The sequence below is a fragment of the Seriola aureovittata genome, chromosome 2, assembly GCF_021018895.1.
Source record: "Seriola aureovittata isolate HTS-2021-v1 ecotype China chromosome 2, ASM2101889v1, whole genome shotgun sequence".
NCBI lineage: Eukaryota > Metazoa > Chordata > Actinopteri > Carangiformes > Carangidae > Seriola > Seriola aureovittata.
The window spans coordinates 13946435-13970614 of NC_079365.1; the positions used below are offsets into that span (position 1 = coordinate 13946435).

General features: G+C 42.6%; 1 protein-coding gene and 1 long non-coding RNA gene across 18 annotated transcripts in view; one reads left to right on the plus strand and one right to left on the minus strand.

Annotated features, from left to right (window-relative positions):
* Positions 1-24180, plus strand: part of LOC130180391 (inositol 1,4,5-trisphosphate receptor type 1) — a 67786-nt gene that overhangs the window by 32374 nt on the left and 11232 nt on the right. For 4 of the 17 annotated variants that reach the window (XM_056393899.1, XM_056393911.1, XM_056393957.1 and 1 more), the window contains 15 exons: positions 44-188; positions 891-926; positions 5988-6035; positions 7445-7577; positions 9267-9454; positions 14555-14738; positions 14941-15194; positions 16097-16297; positions 16376-16486; positions 16855-16950; positions 17057-17200; positions 17374-17481; positions 17723-17915; positions 19756-19878; positions 22909-23084. In XM_056393899.1, coding sequence (XP_056249874.1) covers positions 44-188; positions 891-926; positions 5988-6035; positions 7445-7577; positions 9267-9454; positions 14555-14738; positions 14941-15194; positions 16097-16297; positions 16376-16486; positions 16855-16950; positions 17057-17200; positions 17374-17481; positions 17723-17915; positions 19756-19878; positions 22909-23084 — 2140 coding nt within the window. Of the gene's footprint in view, positions 1-43; positions 189-890; positions 927-5987; positions 6036-7444; positions 7578-9266; positions 9455-14554; positions 14739-14940; positions 15195-16096; positions 16298-16375; positions 16487-16854; positions 16951-17056; positions 17201-17373; positions 17482-17722; positions 17929-19755; positions 19879-22908; positions 23085-24180 lie in introns of those variants that run through there. The other 13 variants (XM_056393918.1, XM_056393929.1, XM_056393980.1 and 10 more) reach the window with 7 other exon arrangements.
* On the minus strand, positions 10563-12475 carry LOC130180516 (uncharacterized). Its single transcript, XR_008829417.1, has 2 exons — positions 12114-12475; positions 10563-11984 (listed from the first exon to the last, which is right to left on the minus strand). It is a non-coding gene; the product is annotated as an uncharacterized LOC130180516 (long non-coding RNA).

A 24180-nucleotide genomic window follows, 5' to 3' on the forward strand; every position in this document is an offset into this window, starting at 1 on the left:
TGTGGTTAAAAATGAGGCCTATGAAACTAATGTCCACGTGCAGGCTGATCAAACATACCAAGCAGCTGCTGGAGGAAAATGAGGAGAGACTGTGCATCAAAGTTCTGCAAACGCTGCGGGAGATGATGACAAAAGACCGGGGTTATGGAGAGAAGGTAGGAGAAGCTGCCTCGACTGTCACAAACATGGTATGACTGAGTATATACTGTGCATTGTATAAATACAATCACTGGAAATATATTAGAAAGTTTGTTGCTCTATTTTTTTCTAATTGATTTTGTGTATATATAGAATTTCTATTAGGAGAAAGGTGTCAACTTTTAAGGAACTAAATAACTGAACTAAATAAAAGAGCTTTGTGGTTTGTTTTTTTAGCCTACAGCTCATATTTTTACTAAATTGTTTTTCACCAGAAGACCAATCTTTAATACTTTAATTGAATGGAAAATGCAGAGGTAATCAAAACACAAAAACAACAATATATAATGTAGATATAAAGTATGTATGTTTTCATATATGACAATATTCGTATTCGTATTTATATATATATGTATGTATGTATGTATGTATGTATGTATGTATGTATGTATGTATATGTATATATATATATATATATATATATATATATATATATATATATATATATATGTATGTGTGTGTGTGTGTATATATATATATGTAGTATATATGTAGTAGTAGTTTTATATGATTTAACAACATTAGACACACATATACTAACTGCCAAGAGTACCCTTATTTTGAAGGGACTCAGCTTGTCCCTACAGTCACGTTCACCTCAGCAGACACTAAACTAACATGTCATGCTGTATCATTGACCTCTGCTTCAGCTTCCTCCTTCTAACCCCTTCAACCCCTCTGTTCTCTTTCAGCTCAGGGCCTTTGATGATGAGATGGATATGCCTAAGGTTGTTTCTCTTTTTCTTGTATTCATGCCTTCGTTCCTCTGAGCCCCTGTCTGTTATGTCTGCGTAACACTAGTAGTTGTTCTGTAACTGTACTGTAGCAGCTGCTGTGGCTGTGTGCTGTAGTGAGCTGGGGCTCTAGGCACAGCTGGTAACAAATAGTGGTAGGCCGGTTCTGTCTTCCACACCTGCTGCACTATCTGCCATAAAACAGTGTGTAGATCAACTGAAAATGGTGAGAAAGAGGGAGGGAGAGAGAGAGATAGGGAGATGTGTGCTGTGGCTGACTGCATGTTGCTCAACAGAGTTGTGTTATTTCAGGTTCCAAGGTGAGTGAGTCACTTGCTGGCTGGGCCAGCTGCCAGTTCTGTGTGTGTTTCTGCTCAAAGTCCTCAGCATGGACTTTTACATGCCCTACTTTTTTGCCAAAGTGGTCACCATATCAAGAAAGAGTTATTTTGGGACATACAGTATGTTAACTTTAATTCTAGTTTTCACATTTTATTATTTTACACTCACACATTCAGCATGAAAACAGATAACAGATGTGAAAAGATAGGTCAACAAGTAAAGGCTTATATGAATTACAAAAGAAAGACTCATAAACAAAGCAAATAAGATAGCGAGCTCCTAATAGAATATAGGTTGCTGTTCCATATCTGTGCATGTTTAACAAAAATAACATAGATAATAAAAATCAAAGTAATAAAGCCATAAAAGCCATTTCACTTCCACTTCCCTCTCTTTTCTTTTCATGTAGGTGTTGTACTGTCTCAGTCAATGTTCAGCTTTTTCGTAGGGTGTTTCCCTTGTATCTTTTGTAGGCACCAATAGGGGGCACTGTGACTGTGCGCGCGCTGTGTACATGTGGGTATAAATGAAGGTGTGGGGCTGTGAGGGGCTGTGGCAGTCATTGAGGCTGTGTCCTAGTTTTCCTTGCCTGCAAGCTGCACGATTCCTGGGCCCCTGCCAACTCTGGGCTGAGGTTACATAAGAATCAGGCTTTTTTTTTTTTCCTGGAACTCAGCCCCTCCGCTGATGTGTGACCTTCAGCAGTAATTGCCAATAAAAGTGTGGAGGAGCTGTTTACCCACACTGCTGCTGTGTGTGTGCACGCGCGTGTGTGTGTGTGTGTGTGTGTGTGTGTGTGTGTGTGTGTGTGTGTGTGTGTGTTGTGTGTGTGTGTGTGTGTGTGTGTGTGTGTGTGTATAAATGCAAGTTGTGAACATGAGGGTGAAGGGGTGGGTGGAGGTCTATTTGCATGAGCGTCTGAGAGAGAGATGATCCCCACACACACCTGTTGCGTGTTGTATCTCTCTTCTGTCTACACATGAAAAGCAGCTCTGATGTATAAGTGGCAGTTGAGTTGAAACCTGTTTCTCTCGCCCTGTGCACCAATCTTCATATTTATTGTCCCCTCTCTCTCCCTTTTGGCCTCATTAAATCACTGTGACACAATTCCTCAACTACTCCAAATAGTCCCCACTTCCACTCACACCCTTTCTCACATGGATGCAAACACACACCCACTCTCTCACTGTGTAAACTTAATGAAGTCGGCTATGAATGTTTGCGTAGGTGTGATATGAAAGTGCGTAGTTGGCTCTTGTCTCCTCTGTTGCCCTTTGAGTGAAGCAGAACAGCGTAAGGTGAATATGCAAGCTTGTTTAACAGGAAACTCTGGCTTATGTGGGTCACATGAAGTTAAATTATAAAGCACTGTTCTGCACAATAGATAGATATTACAGGTTTTTTTTTTTGTTTTTTTTTTAAATCCAGATAGCATGAGATGTATTATTGACCTCTCCAGTGTGTGCATACCACCCAGTTGCTAAATGTCAGGGAGGTGATTATCAGCTAAATTCATTGCTCTTTGGTTGTCAGTTATGTAAGGGCCAGAGGAGTTCAGGATACACAGTGTCAGGCTCTCCTCTTCACCTGGTCTCTCGTGTGTGTGTGGTCTAGTCAAAGCAGTTATGCAAGCCCTCCGTGTTGGAAAAAAAAGTCATGTTTCATCCCTTTCACCTCCCTGTTTGTTTGCTTGGCGAGCTTCTCAGTGGACAGATTAAGAAGAAAAAAAATCTTCCTCTTTCCAAGATAGAATCTGGCGCAGTTTTGTTTTTTTTTTTGTTTTTTTTAATTTACTCAACAATTTCCTCCCACACTCACAGCAGTATGTTTCCCACTCTGGTCAAGACAAACATTCATTTCTACAGTTCTGGTATAGAAGTAGGTCAACTGCAATGAAAACGACAGATCAGAGTCTTTTTGATTTAGTCTGCTTTTCTGTCTGCATATAACAAGCGAGTGGTAAACCCCAGGGTTCATGTCTTTCTCCTCTGGTTTAAACATGACTCAGTCTCAGCCTACAAAGACATGTTTATTTATGCATATTCAGAAGAAACACCTAAACATAAAGAAGAATGAAGTCTCTGCATGCGTGCGCACATTTATTTTCTCTATTGTGGAACTGAGAGGTGTGAGACTGATCAGGGGTTTGCCCCAGGGAGTTTCCAGTTTGGTGGAATGCACTGTAGTCAGGGCGGATGTGGCAGCTGTGAGGGGTTTCTCTGTGGTGTCTGTGGTCAGACTCGGGGACGATTAGCTGCACACTATCTACTCTGATCAGCATCATGCTTCGTGGTTTGATGTGGTGACGGTGAGGCAGTGTCCACAGACCTGTGGAAGAAGCTACGCCTCCAGTTCGTGAGCCCCCTGAACTGCTGCTGAACTCTGCCCCACTCTGTCGTCTTCAGGGTGGAATAAAATCAGTCGTTGTGCTTGTGAAAAGTGAGAACGACATTTTAGAAATATTAGAAATCATAAGTTATAGTAACAAGACATTACTCATGAGTGAGTGTATTCTGTATTTTCCCTTCCTTCTTTCACACCTGTCTGTCTATCACTTTCTCTTTTTCATTCTCTGTCTGTCTCATTCTGTTTTGCCCCCACAGAAAATTCTCATATTCCCTATACTAAAGAAACACTGAATAAGTATTGTGTCTGAAAACATATTGTCACAAAACTTTAAAAAAAATTGTCCTGTTTTTACAATATCACCACTGATCTGATGTTAGCTGAAGGGACATTTACCTAAGCTTGCACTGGTGTTTAAAGCCCCTCATGTTGCCCAACTAAATGTTCAATCTTCTCCATTTCATGTCCGCCAAGCGTGGCTTTCCTTCCTTCGAGTACAGGGTATTTTTAGACCCCAACTGACGTGGAGCTGGTAACTATGCTTCCGTTCTTTATGGCAGCCTCACCGAACACCAACCAGCATCACTTTTAATCTCTGTGCTTGGTTGAGTTGGTAAGTCGAAAGGTGAACTTCTAAGCGAAATCGCAAACCACTGGTGTTAAAGTCAAAGTCAAGTTCTGTTTGATTTCATCAAGTTAAACACATCAGATGTGTGACTACAGTCTGACTGATGTACCTACCACAGTCATTACATTATATACAGGAAACCTGGTAGCAGACCATATTTGGTGCACACAGGAGCAAACTACATACCAAAAGTAGACCCGGTATAGATACATACTGTACATCATGTCCTGGACCTTAACTGACAGAAAGATTAGTCCAACTGTCAAAGTGTGTCAATCCTCACTGTTAGTGTTTGTTTCTCTCTCTCTCTCTCTCTATCTCTCTCTCTCTCTCGCTCTCTCCATATTCCACTTGCTCTCTCTATCTCTTGCCCTCTATGTTTTTGGTGACAGATGGCCACTGTAAGCCGCTCTGTATCACTGGTTTAGTGGCCTGGTTCCTTTTGGGGTTATTATGTAACTCTAACCCCATCGCCCCTCGCCTCTCCTCTCCTCTCCTCTTCTCTCCTCTCCTCTTCCCTTCCTGCTCCTGCCCCTCCTAGTGTGTCTTTTTACATAATGCTTTATGTGGAGCATTGCCCTTTACCAGTTTCCCTTTCACCTGGTGGACACACACTGGTGATAGATGTAGTGAATACAGCAAACTGTTTGAGAGCTACTGAGGTAATATAAAAAACCAAAACGGTGCATATCTCTTTTGTCTACATTTGATTATGTGTTTCATCTTGTTCGTATCATGGCTCAGAGTGAGAACAGCTCATATTGTGATTACTCATCCCTGACTTTGAATGACAGTTACAGTGTGATTTCAGTTTTTTTTTCTCTCAATTTTTGTGTTTCACTTAAATGTTGAAAGAATAGTTAGACATTTTGAGAAGTCAGCTTATTCTCTGTCACTCTGTCTGTACTAGTCACTATACCCTGCCAAGAAATACCCTCATAATAGTGCTTAGTACTTACACCAAGATCTCCTACTGCACTGAAGTTTAAATGTTGCCCCTCACTTGGAAGATGCTTCTGCAAGCATCTGCAAGTATATGTAAATGAATTTTAATAAAACCACAACTTATTTTGTAATGATTAAACAAACTAGACATGAATTGTTAGTTGGTGAGCTTCAGGAATGCTGGTAGGTAGAGTTTATTTTACCTTTGGAAAGAGCCAGGCTAGTTATCTCCCCCTGTTTCCAGTCTTTATGCTAAGATAAGCTAACAGACTGCTGGCCCCGGCTTCATATTCACCATACAGATAGGAGAGCTGTAACAATCTTCTCATCCACTCTCAGCAAGAAAACAAATCAGCTTACCTCCCAAAATGTGTAACTACTCCTTTAAGACAGCAACTTGGAAACTGAAAATCAACTGAAATGAAGGACAACAATTAGCCATCTTAAGTTAAGCAAAAACACTATACAGTGATGTTAAGGGAAATCCGAAAATGAACAAAAGATCCAATCACACTTTACATGTCCTTTTTAAGATGTTCTTAATAGTATTGATAGTCAACACTGTACACCTCTCCTGTCTCTGCTCTCTAAACCTACAACCCCAATGTTTCTATCATGGCAGTAAATGCATGGCAACTCACCCATAGCAGACCTTTGCATGGCCACTTAAAGCAGCTGAATGGCTAACATGATGTGGTTATTAACCTGACAATTACCTTTTCTGTGCTGCATGAATACTAACCCTGTGTTTGTATCTGTTGGACCACTGTGCTCACGCTCCTCACTGCACCCAGCAGCTGGATCAGAACCAGCCTGAGAAGCTGTTGGAGGACCAGAAGAGGGTAGGTACTTACAACAGCATGGCAGCTTACTGAAACTAAAAGCTCCACTACCACAGAGATTGATGGTGAGATAACTTATGCTTTTGAAGGAAAAAACTTAAATAAAAAAAATCACGTTTGTTACCTTTTCCCTGCTCTTTGTGTTTCCAATCACTCTTCTTCGCTTGTTCAGATACTGTAAGATCTGACAAACCCAAACCCAAACAAGCACACAAGGGGGGGGCCCCAGAATAAGAATGTATGCCATAACCTTCATGCAATATTTTTCTCTGCCTTCTTTCTCCAAAGTTGTTTATGGTAATGCAGTGACTTTACATAGCCTCAGGTGTTTCTATTTAAGAGGCTGGCTCTAATATCGATATTCCAGAGTAACAATATTGATTGGAGTTCATCAATATATAATTATCGTCTCCAAGAGAAAAACATTATTCTGCAAGCAGGTATGTTCAGCGGCTGCTTACGTGATGATTAAATGCCCCGAACAAGAAGTCAGCGTCATTGGCTTTTTATTCAGTGCCCTCGTAGTTTCTGCTAATCCTTGTACAGGTTTGTACTGACAGTTTATATAACATCCAGACAGGACACCATGGTTTGGCTCATGACTCAAGACTTTCAGAAATAGGGCAGTATTCTCCAATGAGACCAGGGAGTCATCCTTCCGACTACAGCTGATTGTGCTGTGCTGTTACACACAGTACATACAGTTGATTAACCTCCTGCATATAAAAGATGAGAGTAATGTTCTTCGCACCTCCTACATAAACTAATCCTGACCTCAAGAGCATAACTATGGCAGCAGAGCTTACATAACGCCACTGTTGTCTATCAAGGACCACCCACAGTAGACAATGATTTGCACATAATCACGCAAAAACCTTCTCTTTCATTTCCTTCACTTCATCCCATGGGAGGTCTGTCAGGTAGCGATGGGCTGCGGTTGCCATAACAACGGCAAAGTCGTGCTGCCGGCTGCTCAACAGTGGATGAGTCACAGTGTGGGAGGGCTGGCCCCAGGTCTGTCTAAGTGAAAACCAGGACCTCACATTGTCACTACACAGAGTCACTGCTGCAGATGATAACCACAACAGTGTTTGCCGTGTGGGTGGTAAATGGCACAAACTGTAGGTTACATCTGCCAAACGTTCTTGCACGGACGTTTAAGAATTCTTTAAATTAAATATTTAAATTGGAAATTTGATATATAGCTGCTGCATGTATTACAGAGCGTGGTGGGAATGGCAGGCAGGCATTCATTTTCTGAGGTCAAGGGGGTGTTTTAGTGTCTTTATGAAGATGTGAAATACGCAGTATATCACTGATGATGCATGTTTCCCTGTTATACAACATCTCCTCGCTCCCCATTGCTGACATAACGTCATTACATCTTTCCATTTCTTTTCCTCTCATAGGGCGAGGCACTGAGACAGATTCTGGTGAACCGTTACTATGGTAACTTCCATCGGAGCAGTGGGCGGAGGGACAGCCTGACGTCATTTACGAATGGCCCCCTCAGTCCGGTAGGACCCGGCAAAAGCCAATCAGGTGGGACAGCGTGACTGTTGTTGCGCATCTCCAACACCGAGCACAGGCGGTTGCTGTTAATTTTTTACAGCAGGAAGTGTAGTTTAGCTAGTGCACACAAGGCCATGAAAACACTGATTTCAACATCTCTAATTGAGCTGATGTTTCTGTGAAGTATGAACCCAAAGGCCTCTGCCAAAGAGAAGTTGCTGCCAGTAATGAGTACAACTACTATCAGGGGGTAAAGTCTAAATTAACCTTTTTCCTCTTGGTTCGCCAAAAGTGTGTTCTGCCCCTGAAGTCGTAGTAAAGCAAGGTACTCTCAATAGTGTTATATAAGGATGGGACTCTGTCTGGCCCTGAGCCGGTTATCAGCTCCAGAGTTGTGCTGCAAGCTGCCCTTTGAGCACGCAGAGCACAACACTCTTATCACTACCTGATAACATGGTCATTGTGTTATTATCTGCAGTCAAAATACTGAAGTTTGTATCTCTGCACCGTGTTTCTCCTTCTATTCAAGCTGTTGGTTCTCATATGAAGTGTGTACGGTATGATGTAACATTTAATCAGCATATAGATTTTACAGGACATATTGGTGCCAATGGTTGTGTCTGTTTCTCATATAAATTTAGTGCCGCCATATTGACCAACTAACCAGATTGGCTTGTATATGCTGTGGCACATATGGCACATATTTTCACATTCAGTGTAGCGTGGGTATGACACCATAATGTTTGCATATTATGTTTATTATACAGCTGTGATGATGATCGCCCCAGATGTTGAGATGTTTAGACAAATATTTATCTGAATTGGCAGAGAAAAATCACCTTGGTTCCCAGTTCACCATGTCTCCCATGTGCACCAAGATGTTGGCAAACTTCCAGGCCACAGGAAGTAAACTCCCCCACCCCCCACCCCCCGCCCCCCACAACCCATCCAACCCTCCTGTGAGCTCTACTTTTCACTGTTGCTAGGTGACAGACTGCTACTTCCTGTGAAAACAGCCTTTGCACCTGTTGCAGAAACAAGAGCCAGGCTGAGAATTCCATATGTGCCCTGAAGCTGGGGCCTCGGGGGAGGAGGGGGATGCAGGCGAAGTCGTGCACGATGAATTCCAAAACTGTACAGTTACACTGGCTCATACAGGCTTAGCATCGCAGTAGTTGAAAATCTTTGTGAGCTTGTGTCCTGTTTAAGTGAAGTACTGGATGTCCTGGGTCAATAAATCGCTTGCTCTGTGTGATTAAAGGAAAAACATCGCTTTACTTTACTCTGCTGTGTGCAATGTTTTGTCAAATCTCAATATCAAGTGTTGCAGCTTCAAGCTTTGTATTTAATATAAAAATAGACTTAAGCCAAAAACTGTTTTGTTGTGAACCTGAACTAACTGTAGTATCCTTTTTATTACAGTCATTTTCCTTTTTGAGCGGCAGCTCAAATAAGAGAGCAATTATAAAATAGCCAGATAAATACAGAATTTATCAGGTTTCTACATTTATGGATACTCTAAGAAAAGGTGCAGGTGACTAAAATATTACTAAAGCAAGACCAGAATTATTTTGTGCTATTAACACATTAAATAGCTGACTCAGGATTATCATGCTGTTTTTGCAGGGAGTTTTGCCATCCTTAATTTTGAAACTGAAAAGTGCACCTGATATACTGGATTCTGATTTGGCTTGTTGCCTTGTCTCTGTCTCTCTGCAGCATTAGGGGGGCCTGGGGGCCTGAGTCGTGGGGAAATGAGCCTGGCAGAGGTACAGTGTCACCTGGACAAAGAGGGAGCCTCTGACCTGGTTATTGACCTCATCATGAACACTACGAGTGACCGAGTCTTCCAAGAAAGCATCCTCCTGGCTATTGCATTGCTGGAAGGTGGAAATACCACCATCCAGGTCAGTTAACCCCAAATTTCCATCTGAGAATCTGCTGTGTATTGTTGAACAACTGAACTGTTACAGTGCAAACTCTATATTTCCCTATTCCGCTTACTGTAACTGATCCGCAGTCTTTTAATTGAATGGCCTGTTATCTTTGTAAAGGGTCAGCTTAACCTGCAGTGAAATGGTAGATGATCAGTGAAAACAACACACTGTGTCATGGATGCAGGTTTTCATTACTCGAGGATCTACAGTATGTGGGTCAGTGTGCCACATGTACGTTACCAGGGCGGCTCTTCTCCCCCTCATATCTAGCAGTATATCATTTGGCTCAAAGGCCATGCCAGCTGCTGTTGATGTCAGTAGTCTGTAGATCAGTATATTATAAACTCCATTCATTTTTTTTCTCACTTTTAGGTTTGCATTAGACAACCTAAATTAATCCTATTTCCCTGTTTGCTTTAACCTGAGCTAACTAACCTCTCTGTCTGTTGCTCTGTCTCTCTCTCTCTCTCTCTCTCTTTCTCTTTCTCTGTTTGTCTTTTTCATGTCTCTGTCTGTTGCTCTGTCTGTTGATCTCTCCGTCTTTCCGTCCGTCTGTCCGTCGGTGTGCTGTTGTGTAAGCACGGGGCTTGCATAATCAGATTAGAGCGAGGAAGCCACTGTGGCAGAGATAATGCTTTGGCTTCCCACGGCTGCTGCAGAACTACGTCACGTGATCAGCCTGTGTTACATAAGGCCTGTGTGAATGAACAATGAGGAATGTCTCAGCCTTCAAAACATTCCAGCCTCTCTCCTGCTCCCTCGCGCTCTCTTGCCGGCCCAAACTGGGTCATGCTGGGCCTCCGGAACTGGGGCAGTGGGGAGAGAGGGCGGAGGGACGGGGGAACACAGAGGGGATTGAGGAGAAACTGGAGCTCCTCTCACCCTGGCATTCTTAAGTTTGTTCTGAAAAGGGAGGTTTCTTCGCAGGAGGAACTGCTCTGTATACAGTGCTAGAAATGTACCATATAGTCCAAATATTTGTGCTCTGTAGGTTACTGGATGAATTCCTTAAAATTGTCAACAGGCTGAGTGTCAGCAAATCCTGACTTTTATCACAGGAATCTGCACTTTTGTTAAAAAAAAAAAAAAAAAAAAAATTTACTGACAGCTTGAAGCTTGAATCCATAAACCGCCAAATTGTCCACGTTCGCTCACTTCTCTCTTCAAGAAAGCACACTGTCTTTATTTGTCATGCCCAGCTGAGCACCTGTTGGGTCTTGGATATCTTGTTCTCATGTAACACAGTTAACTATTTACTCATGACCTACATAGCACACAGAAATAAACCACACAGAATAACTGAAGATGCACATTCACTCTCTAACACACACACACACACACTCGCTCACTCTCCTTTTAATGTCATGCAAAGTGAATGCATAGATGTCTGAGGAACTTTGATATTTTGCAGGCAGTTAGTGCTTTCTAGACTCGCTGGCTCCTCACGGCTCCTCGCATTCCAGTTTTTCAGTGACGGCTGTGAGAGGGTTCAGACAGCTTTAAATTGTGTTGTGACATGGCGACTTGTAACATTTCCCTCGTCAGCCATCTGTGCATGTGACCACATAGCATGCTGTTCTGTTTCCCTCCAAAATACTTGCATTGCAGGCGCATTCTACTTGTATTAGTTATAAAAAACAAACAAACAAACAAACAAAAAAAAAAGACAATGGGTGTAGACACACTCTCATTTAGCTGGAAAAATGACAAAGAAAGTGGCTGATCTGAGGGAAGAAGGACGAGGAAAAGCAAAGGAGGAAAAGGACTTGGAGGAGAGCAGAGACGAGCAGCAACTCCATTTGGTTTGCATGTGGTGCTGCCCGACATGAGAGGGAGGGTGAGAGGGAAAAGGGAGCACTGGTATAAATAGCTGTTACATAACATCCCTTTGTTGATGCCAAGTGGCGGAACGGAAGGAGAGAAGGGAAAGCGCTATGACCTTGTTTTTCAGTGTTGTCCGCCCCCACCTCATCCCGCTCCCCTCCGTCTCATTCCACTCAGGGTTTGTCTCCATGGATACAGACAGGCTCTGTGTTTACCCAACACTACAGGGAGCCCCTGAATTGCTTGTCCCTCTCCTTTTTCTCCCGTCCCTTCATCCTCCTCTGTTACTATCACTCCGTTCTCTCCTTGACCACCATGTGCTACTTCATCCATAACGTCATCCCTCCATCATGCTACCCTTGTCCTTGCTTTTCAAGTGCTATCAAAACACAGATGGTGTCTTGATACGACAGCACAGATTTTGTTGCAAGTGTGTAAGGACCAGCATCGAAACACTTCAGAGGCAGAAACGTGGTTAGACATGAAAGTTTAGGTTTTCGCTTCCGATTCATTGTCAGTAAAACACAACCATATATACATTTCTAAAGAAACCAGAAAATGAAAGTTTGCTGTAGTGTTTGTCTTTACTGTGGTGTTCCATCTTTATGTACAGGCTTTGTCTTGGTTTCAGTGACTCACTTGACCCACTCAACTCAGCTCAGTTCTTAAAAACAGGCTGCAAAAAAAAAAAAAAAAAACACTTTGAGTTTGCTGCTGCAAGTGAAAACTTTCACTGCGGGACAAAATCATTAATAACTCTTGACCAATACATTCCCCTCCAACCATCATCAATCAAGCAACTTACCTCTACCGCAGTGAAATATAATAGCTCAGCTAACCCTGATCCATAAGATGAAATACACCTGCTGGCATGGTGCTAGTTCTGCCAAGCCTGCACTGTGAGCCCGCCTGCACACTGAGACTGAGTGCAGTATCTCTAACCCGGGATATCCTCGAGATGAGAGCTGCGACATTAATGAAAGGATGGGCAGTGGAAAATGAATGCGATTACATAAGAATAAAGTTGGCAGACACAGAGTTTGGGAGAGAATACTGTATTGCAGAGCATGTGTGATATGTGGGTGTGTCCTCACAAAATTGGCATGTGCCTGTGCCGGAGACAGCTGACCTAGTTTTGAGAGTGTAAAAGTCAGTGGGTGTATTAGTGTGTGCGCTCTCCAGCTTGTGTGTGCTTGTACTGTACAAGTGTGTGTGCGTGTCTTTGTAAGTTATGTAATGGTGAAAGGGGTGGGTTGGGGGGGGGGGGGGGGTGGTGAGTGCTCTTCTCTTCTGTTTGCTCCGGTCTAATTGATGTGTGCTGTCCTGGCCCTGGGCCCCATGCCTGAGCCACTACGCCCTACCCCCCCCTCACAGGTCCACGCTTTAGCCGCCTGATGGAGGACAGAGTTATGTGAACAGAGACAAACAGGCATGACCATTACTGCACCTTCCCACCTCAGGTATGCCGTGAGTTGTGAGCTGCGAGTGGGCCGCCACTGTGGTGCAGCTAATCCCCTCTCTGCACCCTCCACTCTGTCATCAAGTTGTTTATTGTGCGATGGCCTTGCTCGGCAGCCCCTCCCCATGTCGCTATCTCCTCGTCCCTGAGTGTTGGCAGAGTGCGTACGTGCGGGAGGACTGCTGCTCAGTGGTGGAGGGCCGGGGTGGGGCACAAGGCTCTGGAATCTGCTTCAGGGCACAGGCGCACAGTTATGTCATTGTTTCACTGGAAGAAGCACGGCTTCAAAATTGTGTCAGCTCTGCTTTGTGTTTTGTTAATAAGCTGCATACGCCCTCTTGTTTGGCTTCTTAAGTGGTTGGTCACTGTTTTTATTTTTCAATGAAAGGATTTAGCAACAGTATGTTTAACATTACATTCCAATGCACATAAACCTCTTAGTACATACACCCGCAGACAGTGTCCTTGGAGAAGGAGAAACAAGGCTTGTTTTGTCCATTTTGCGTAACAATTTCCTTGTGACTATCATTTATTTGTTTCCTCCACTAGCCCAGTTTTACATTTAGACAAAAAAGACAGATGGTTATGTAACAAACTTTGAGAACTGGCCTAGATACCGTCTGATAACATTCTCTCCCTCCCTATCTCTTGCTCTCGTTTCCCCTCGCTCAATCATCTGCTTTTCTTCTCCTTTTTACTCCCTTATTCCCTCTTTGGTGTCCGTCTTTCGCCTCTAGCTTATTTTCTTCTACCCCCCTCTCTCCACCATCTCAGTTTCTCGATCTGTGTAATCGAGCCAGGCTTCTCCCTCTCCCGTCATTTCTCACCCCGTTAGTGTGGTGAGGCAGTCTGAGCTGGCCGAAGCTGTTCTATAGGCTGCAGTAGATAACAGCTCTTACATAATCAAAACAACAGCCCTGTGGGTTGGGACTCGTTGTATGCATTGCGCTCACAGGCTCGAAAGTGCTTTAATTCTGCATGACCCCATTCCACGGCAGTAACTGCAGCGTTTAAACCCCTCTCATCTTAATAAATCCAGGCTTGTTTCTCGCTTTTGAGTGGCTCCAATCAAGACCATGTTGCTCATGTTGAGTGACGATCCATTTTCTACTTTTAGCTGAGACATTTCGGAGGAAACATTTGAGTATATAAGCATATAGACTAGATACTTTAGGCCAAGTCCATGTCCTCTGTTCCGACATCATGTTAGCTCGCTCTATCCTCAGTTCACTGCTAATCAGTTGCATAATGCAAACTTGGAGGGGAAAATAAAACCCTTACCTTTGTTATACATGACATGTTTATATTAGAGCTGAAACCAGTGATTATTTTCATCATCAATCAAACAGTTTTCTCTTTTTTTCTATATAAAACAACAGGAAATTGTAAAAAAAAAAAATATATATATAATTTTTAAGACTCCTGTCTGATTTGAGGGTTTTGTTTTTTCTGACCAATGCCTAAAACCCAATGATATTAAATTATCTTCATAAAATACAGAAAGCGGTAAAATACTCATATTTTAGAAGTTATAACCAGAGAATCTTTAGTGTTTTTGCTTGAAGAACGATTGAGATGATTAAGTGGTTATCAGCATAGCTGCAGACTATTATTCTGGGGATTTAGTAATCGACTGATGGTTTTAGCGCTCGTTTTATACCACCACGTGTGAAACCTAATGAATTGCAGCAATGACTTCTCCACCGCACATTGCTACCAATTTTATTGTGCTCGGCAGACATTAAGATCAGTAATCTTTCCTTTCTCCTCCTGTTCCATGTGTCCAGCGTTCCTTCTTCTGCCGTCTGACAGATGACAAGAAATCAGAAAAGTTCTTCCGGGTTTTCTACGACCGTATGAAGCTGGCCCAGCTGGAGATCAAAGCCACAGTGACAGTAAATACCAGCGACCTAGGAAACAGGAAGAGGGATGACGACAGCCAGGATAAAGATGTCCCTGTCCGCAAAAAAGGTCGGAGGTCACTCGTCATTATCTAATGTATTAACCTATATAAGGATGTAAGCACCAAAACATGCTAAGGCAAGCTTTTGTTTCGCAAACTAGAGACTTAAAATTTGGTTGCAAAACCAGAATAGAGGTTGATTTGTGGTGTGATGGTTATGTGGGTTTCAACTGTGTCCTTAGTCTCTCTTTGGTGCCTGTGTCTCTGTAGCCAGAGACTCAGCAGTGGTCATGACGGAGGATGTGAGAGAGCAACTATTAGAAGCCTCGTCTGCCACCAAGAAGGCCTTTAACTCTTACCGGCGTGAGGCCGACCCTGAGGACCACTTCACCTCAGCTGACGGCCAGCCCAGCGCTGGGGACAAGAACCAGGACGAAGGAGAGATGAGCTTCGTCATCGTCATCATGCAGCCTATTCTTCGATTCCTCCAGCTTCTTTGTGAGAATCACAACCGTGACCTGCAGGTGGGACAGAGAGGATCAGAGACTGCCAGTCTAGACACCCATTAGTCAGGGTCACATTTCGCAACAGTATCTTTCTTTATCTTACATCCTGTACATGAATGATTTTGCTTCTTTGCAGTGAGCTTTGGACACTCAATCTTTTATCACTCATTATTTGTATGAGAGGTCATGTCTGACTTGAGATGACCTCTCCGGTACTTCTTTGTTTATAGAGGTATGAAAGTCCCTCCATTACTTCTTGTGTTCCTGTGTTCACACGGCCTCCTGCTAATTTCCCTGCCTCACTCTTTTGCTCATCCTGGAAAGGGCGACCTTCAGTTCAGTCAATTCCAGAGAGAACGCAGCTGGAGCACTTTATTGTATTGAGAACGTTATGTAAACCAAATAGTGATGTCTGCAGATGTTTTACTTTATAATTAACATAATTGTGTAATTTTCGTCATACGATTTCTTAAAATATTATTTCATCTTTCATCATTTCATCATACAGTTTGTAAAGACTCAGCTGGTCCTTTTTTTATTTTATTTTATTTTTTTTGTGGTTCATCTCTTGGTCTCTTGGGCTCCTTTCAAAAACAAGATGAATATCTTAGTGGCAAAGCCAATTCTAATTAATACTCTTAAATGTTGAAATAACATTTCTCTCAATTACTTCCATTCTGAGAGAAGTCAGCCTTGCAGAAATAGTTCAACTGTTGGTTCAAAAGTTCAGCACTGACCTCATTATCTTTCACTTAGTCAGTGTCTTTCATAGTTTAGTCAAGTTCAACAGTTCTGACGCGGGTTAAAAAGAAGTATTGACGTCAACTTGCTCTAATTTTTAGCCAGACTGTTCCTTTAATGCTTTGTACTTGTATGCGGTTTCTATCACCTGCCAACCCCGCCCGCTTTTATCTTCTCAGAACTTTCTTCGTTGGCAAAACAACAAGAACAACTACAACCTTGTGTGTGAGACTCTGCAGTTCTTAGACTGTATCTGTGGCAGCACCACAGGGGGTCTCGGCCTGCTGGGGCTGTACATCAATGAGAAGAACGTGGCGCTCATCAACCAAACTCTGGAGAGTCTCACAGAGTACTGCCAGGGCCCCTGCCATGAAAACCAGGTACACAAGAGAACTACGCCACATTACTAAGTCACCTCTGGCCTCTCTTACACATTTCTCATTCTCCTATCCTTCCAGAATTGCATTGCCACCCACGAGTCAAATGGTATTGATATCATCATCGCTCTGATCCTTAATGACATCAACCCACTTGGGAAAAAGCGGATGGACCTGGTGTTAGAGCTCAAGGTGAGTCGGCTGGGCAGGTGTAAGTGGAGTCGAAGAAGGACCTACAATTTTCTTTGAAACTGGGGAATGAGTTAAATCCTGGTTTGGGTTTCAAGCCAAAAACTAAAAAAAAAAAAAACTGCAGTAGTTTCCTCTCACAGCAGGATGGAATATCACTAACAGGCTACAAGTATAAGAGCTGGACATTCATTCGTCTGCGCTGAGCTTGCTTTTGTGCACGCCTGCCAAGACAAATAGCAGCAGAGTGCATTTTCCTCGAGCACCATGGTTTCTGGCTGTTTTCCTGTTTTCCGAAGAAACTGACAGAGTTCTTATCTCGGCGGCTCTCTTTTCCCCTGCCTCCTTTCTGTCTTTTTTTTCACTCTCAGAACAATGCATCCAAGCTGCTGCTCGCCATCATGGAGAGCCGCCATGACAGCGAGAACGCTGAGAGGATCCTGTACAACATGAGGCCCAAAGAGCTGGTGATGGAAATGATGTGCACCTTTTTTGTTCCTTTTTTCTCAGCTCCTTCTGACGTCTACAATGCAACAGCTGCTGAGTTTTGGGCATGCGTGTGTGTCTGTGTAGGTGGAGGTGATAAAGAAGGCCTACCTGCAGGGAGAGGTGGAGTTTGAAGACACGAAGGAGGAGGAGGATAACGGGGAAGAAGAGGAACATGATGCCGCTTCCCCCAGAAATGTTGGACATAACATCTACATTTTAGCTCACCAGGTCTGCCATTCATCCCCGCACAATCCCAGCCGCAAAGCATGACACACAAGATTATATAATTATAAAAAATAATGAATGAATCGTTCCATTCATGCGAGAATGTGATGAGACACACATGTTACGTGTTGTTGTTTGTTACAAGCTCGCTTGTTCTCCATGTGTCCTTCATGCAGTTGGCGCGTCACAACAAGGAGCTGTCCATGATGTTAAAGCCAGGAGTTGTCAGTGGAGAGGGAGACGAGGCCTTGGAGTTCTACGCCAAACACACTGCTCAGATAGAGGTGGTGACACGCAACCCTTGTCACATAATATTCACAACCTGAAGCCCTCTGTAATAGAGTAGCCACACGAATAAAGGAAATAATCTACAACACAAAATGTTAACTGTATATTTTAGCAGAAATTGTCACAAATGTGGCCATGTGGGCCTGCGGGGGAAACATGTATTTGCTCCTTGGAGATCTTTGGAGGTGACTGTGAGTGTGTCTGTGTGTGTGTGTGTTTGTGTGTGTGTGTGTTCAGATTGTGCGACAGGACCGTACAATGGAGGAGATAGTGTTCCCTGTGCCCAACATCTGCGAGTTCCTGACCTCAGAGTCAAAGCTGCGAGTCTACTACACCACGGAGAGAGACGAGCAGGGCAGCAAGATCAACGACTTCTTCCTGCGAGCAGAGGACCTCTTCAATGAGATGAACTGGCAGAAGAAACTCAGAGGTGGGGTCGGGAGGTAGCATGCACGTGTTTTAATACACATTACCAATGTTTCTGTTGGTTATATCAGAATGACGCAGATGTAAATGTTAATACAGAATACTGAATAAACTCAGTACTAAAGAGTCTCACAGTTCATTAAAGTAGAAGAACAGGATTCAGCGAGAAGTGCAATAAGCCCCCCCCACCCACCCCAGTGCTCCCTACTGCTGTGTACATAACCATACCAACGTGCATCCCTGACAAATGGGGTACAGATAATTGAAATAATTTATTTTAATTAAAAAATTGTTCAAATAATGGAATAATTGTTTAATCTATAAAATTTAAAAATATTTACAAAAAAATGAAAAAAGAACGCCTGTCACATAAGTCAGTTTAAAATGACATAAAATATCCATATCCATACATCCACATCCATATTTAAGAAGGTACGTGAAACATTTTTGCTTGATAAATAGTTAAAATTAGAAAATAGCTGTTTATTAATTTTTCTGTTGAAGCTAATTTTATTTTATCAATTTATCGACTAACTACCGCAGCAGTTTTGCGTTTATTCGATGGCAGACAGTAAACGAGGGGAGAGAGAGGAGGCCTGCATCTCAACCATCTGATTATTATACGATTATATTATATGATTCTTACAGCAGGAGGTGGTGGCAGAACAAGCAAAGCGTTATGAATTAGACTCTATCTATTTTACGAGTTGGTAGATGGTAAATTTTTTTTTTTTCCCCAGAAACTGCATCTATTATGATGAACATCCCCAGATTGCGTGCAGCATAACAAGATCGCTGTCACCTCACACTTCTGAATTTGAACAAACAGATCGGCTGGGACTTTTCTGTGTGGAATTTGTTCACCGTGTGTCCATGTGTTCTGGTTCATTCCCACAGTCCAAAGACATGCAAGTTAGGTGAATTGGAAACTCCAGTTGTGTTTGTGTGTCCCAGTGACAGACTGGCAACATGTCCAGGGTGTACCCCACCTCTCACTCAGTGCATGCTGGGATAGACCTCAGTCCCTGCGAGCCTGAACAGGATAACCGGCTATGCAAGATAAATGGAATCATGTGTATCCCCAACTTGCCATCAGGGCTAACGGTATCAGCCTGTGTGTGCTCGTGTTATGTGTGTGCATGTTTCCACTGTCTAAAAGCAGACAGGGGCTTTCCACATCCTTTGAGCCGTGAAGCATTTGTACAGTAACCATATGAATCATAACTGAGAGCACACTTGCTCACGCACACTCAAGACTGCATACCCACACAAAGCCATATTTTGTCTCTCACTCAGAGGAGGGGATGGACAGAGAAAAGTCCCTGCATCTGTTTTTCTTTTCCTCTTAAAGCAGAGGACAGAAAATAGTCTATTAAAAGTCAGATTATGTGTCTGAATTAAAGGTCAAAGAGACATGTTTTACAGTTTTAACTTTATTTTCAGTTTCAACATTTTAACACGCTTGATTAACACTTTTTTTTAAGAACAACACGTCATTCATATTACTTTATGTAAAGTTATTCTCATGCAAGCTCAATTTTGCTCTCACACATTGAGTGTGTGTTAATCATATTAGTGGCGAAACAAGTAGGCGATGAAATAGATATTTGACACAGCAATTCAATTTCATTCTAATGAAAGCATTTCAGTCGACTCGTGGTTTAAGTCACTATTTTTCATTATTATTTATCAAGAACACCAAATATTCTCTGGTCCCAGCTTCCCAGATTCTGCTTTTCAGTGTTTCGTATGATTTTAATATAAAAGCAATCTTAAAACAAAATCCCTAAATCATAATGTATGGGATCGAATTTGAAAACGTGTCACTGTGCCTCTCCCTCCAGCCCAGCCGGTGCTGTACTGGTGCTCCAGAAACATGTCAGTGTGGAGTAACGTTTCCTTCAACCTGGCTGTTCTCATGAACCTGCTCGTCTGCTTCTTCTACCCCCTGGAGGGGGTACATGGAGGTCAGTCACACATGAGTTGACACCTGAAAGTGAGAACAAAAAATGTTTTAAAAAAAGAAACGTCCCTGACCTTACTCACATCAATGTTTCTAATATTAGTATAGGATCTCACTTCGCTTTTCCAGTGGCTAAATGATTGTGATTTGTGTGTAGTGTAATTATCAGCTCTGGTCAGGCTGCCTGTCTCCCTTTAATGCATATGAAGCATTTACTCAGCGTGCAGCGTCACAGCTGTATTTGTATGTACTGCACTGTTCCTGTGTTCAGACTGCTCTAGAAACCGGGGTCAGACGAAGATGATGCGCTCAGCGATGCAAAACAGGAAGGACAGGTTGTTGGTTGTTGACAAGTCTTTCTGCTACAAACTGCATTTTACAACCTGCACTGACATGGCATGTGTTGAATAGATGTGAATACATGTTAGTGGATCTCCTACATATAGGAGGAAAACATTCCCAAACAAACTCACTGCCATATTATCTCACCCATTACAGGTTGTACCAAGTTCATATCTTGGTTTTGTTTTTGTTTTGTTTTTTACACTTGTTTTCTTTTATATTTATATCACACTCTGACATAAGGAGCAATCTGGAAAGAAATGTCACATGGTGCAGCCACACACTGAGATATACTTTGAAGATCAGACTCTCAGTCCTTCTCCCAGGCATCAGCCTTGACCCACTGATCTTTTACCACAGTGTTCTGATCTCCTGACTTCTAATCACCTGACCAGGATTAGGAGCAGGACCTGAGAAAACCTCTGCTTTTGTTTGAGACACACCCTCACAGACACAGACTAACCTCTACCCACGCCTCAGAGCTGGAGCTCATATTTGACTTTCAGTACTATGGAGACCACAATAAACACAGGAGCGGCCTGTGCAATTTAATATCCCATAAACAGAGCTTATATTATATAAGTAGGACAAGTCATACGTGACATCAGGTGATCAAAAAAACAAGTCATACATCATTCTTTATACTTCAGTCACGGCGTTCTATTCAGCTGTGAAATCCCCTCTACTGATGTGTGTTTACTTGGTTTTTTTTCTGTTGTTGGGTTCAGTTTTCTATGTGAACCTCTTCAATGCTGCCAAATGATTTTAATTGTTTTTTGTTTTGTTTTGTTTTGGTTTTTTTACATATATTCACAAAAAATTTACAAAGAAATTTCAACATGTCTCCTTGCATCTATTATTATTTTACATCTTTCAACAAATTCAAAATTTCCATTGCAATACTATATGTTTACACACAGCTTTTTATAGTTGTTGTCAAATTATCTGGTGGAAGTGTGAATTATGCTGAGTAAGAAAACAAAGCAAAGCAATGTTTTGTTAACTTGGTTTTGAATTCCTAAAAGATGTAGCGAGTGCTACCACAGCAGAAGATATAACAATATGATCTCTCTTTTTTTTTTTTTAACAAAACTAAAATTCCCTTTTGCCTGGCATTGTTTATTGTACAAAAGAAAATGATTGCACAGAATGAGTAAGGACTGAATGTTCCACTTTTCTGGAACTTGGTTTGTGTGTAAGACATCATCACGTGAGTCTGCAGCATACCTTTGGCCTGTTTAAAGGCAGACACTTTTATGGCTTTGGGCCCCTGCCTTGTCTCTGTTACTCTCTCTCACACACACACACACACACACACACACACACACACACACACACAACACACACACACAACACACACACACACTTGTGCTTGCTCTCTCCTTGCTGTCCTCCCTTCTTTGCTTGGGGCTTTTGAATGAGGGTTATAAGAGCAGGAGATCTAGGTCAGTGTGTTCTGTCTGCATGCATGACTGACTGCCTTTTGATGAATAGCTTTGGTTAACACCGCACATTCGTACCACATGCTCACACGCAGACAGTGCATGCTTGCAGCCGTCTCCACTGTTGATGTTATATTGTGTTTTTTTTGCGCACAGTCGTCTGCCCGCACACAAAAGCAAACACTGAAGTCTGTGGGAGACACAGAGTATGTGAGAGCACGTAAGCACCGCTCTTTCAGTCTGCCACATCACTAGAGCTGTGTGTTGCTCCCTGCTCGTTCCTCATGAATCTTTCAGCTGAGGTATTTTTAGAGATGGCTGTTATGTAAGTGGCACCTGTCATGTGATCTCCACAGGGATTGGGAGGGAGAGAAAACTAGAAGAAGGGAAGGAGACAGAGAGGAGCTAGGTGGGAGGAAAGGAAGCAGGGGAGGTGGGGGCTGCCTTACCCGCAGTACTCCCCTTCTGCTTTCTCAACCACCACAGCATTTTTTTTTTATCCTTGCAGTTATGCCCTATTTTCCTTTTTCTTTCTCTTTCACCATATCTGTGTTCTCTTGATCTTTTCCCTACCTTTCTAACAGCAACGCATTCATCAGCTTTTCTTTTTTCCTTTTCGATGTTTTCTGAAATTGATCAGTGTCCAGTGCTCATAGACTACACACACACACACACACACACACACACACACACACACATTAGTCTCATGTTTTTAAAAGCTGGGATGAGTTACACAAACAGCAGGTTGGGTGTGGCCTTGTTTTTTAGCCTGGTCAAACCTGGTCAAGGGTTTTAGCCTGAGTGACACATTGCCACATGAAACCCATGACTAGGATGCTAATCCTGGATTTGCCCCAGGATCAAGGGAAGCATCAGGTAGGCTCTCACTAAAGCTTAGTGTGCACACACACACTTAAAAAAGTATGTCATATACTTTATACTTTTGAGTGTTATGTAACTGGCTCTCTTTGAGTTCAAAGTCTCACTAATGAAGGCTCGAGGCCTGCCCGAGAGGCAGAAGTCAGTGGGAGCCAGTTAAAAATCTGTTGATCCGGACAAGGCCTGGTTTAAGCTGCAAACTGCACCGTCATCCCCTCAGCATAATGTCTTCATGTTCCACATGAATATGGCAAATTCACCATGTAACCAGGTTGTCAGTTTAAGCAGTATTAGCCGGTATCCTTCAAAGCTTGGCTGTGCATTCATGCAACTGGTCTCCTCGTGTGTGTTTGTGTATTTATCTCCCGCAGGGATGCTGGATCCCCACCTGTCTGCACTGCTGTGGATGGGAGTCTTGGCGACACTGGTCATCGTTATCATCATGCCCCAACCGCTGGGCATCCGCGCCCTGGTCATTGTCACCATCCTCCGTCTCATCTTCTCTGTTGGCCTGGAGCCTACCCTCTTCCTTCTGGGTGCCTTCAATGTGAGTTGTCTCCCTTTTAAGTGTCAGTTCACCCAAATTACTAGTGGTGGTATCAAGTCACGCAGTTATGTTTTGGTTTTAATTGCCCAGATTTTGAGAAATCCTTCTCCAAAATTTCTATTTCCACCCCAATACAATGGAGGGAAGACGATTAGTCAATTAATTGATTTATTGATCCAGAGAAAGCTCTTGTTCAAGCTTCTGAAATGCAAGTATATGCTTTTCTGTTTTTTATGGGTTTTGGTCTCTTGGTTGGACCCAACAAGCAGTCTGAAGATGTCAGATTAGGCCTCTTATTTCTATGTTTCTATGACATTTCATCGTCGAAACAATTGATTGAGAAAATGTACAAATTACTGTGACAATGAAAATAATTGTAAATTGGAACCTGAGAAGTTTGGTTGTGATGCACAAAGCTTCCATGAAAAACTGGATTGAAAAAATTCAACAGCAAAGTGTTTTCCCAGAAACACTATTTTCTGTTACTCTGGATAATCTTTTAGTTACAGTATAGACAGTTTTCATGAAATACTACGAGAACTGCTGACTGTGTGTGAGCACCTCGGATATTTATTTACTCAGATACTTACGTTGTATCTGGTGAAGCCAGAAATCTCAGAGACATACATGGACTTAAATTAAATCAAAACTATCTGCATGGCTGGATCTCACTAATGGAAGAAATGTTTTTTTTTTTGGTTTTTTTTGGGTGAACCACCCCTTTAAACCTTTCTTTTGTGTGTTTGTGTGTGTGTTTGTGTGTGTGTGAGTGCAGTTTCTTTGTGATTTTCCCCAGAAAAAGGCTAAAAACACACCACACCTATTTTATCATTCACACGCTCTATTATATGTACTTTCACATACTGAGAAATCTCTACCACGTTAGTTCCAGTTCTTCTTTCAACTCTTACTCACACTCATGCCCACTTGGCAGGCCGATGCCCTGTCTGCCTGTGGTGTACACCACCCCCACCCCATCCCCCACCCCCCTTCCCCGATGCCCTTACAGTTCTCCCTGCCAGTGCCTTGCTGTGTTATGGGGTGTGAAGTGCGTCACTGGACCCTAGAGAGTACGACACAAGATGTGCTCTTAAAC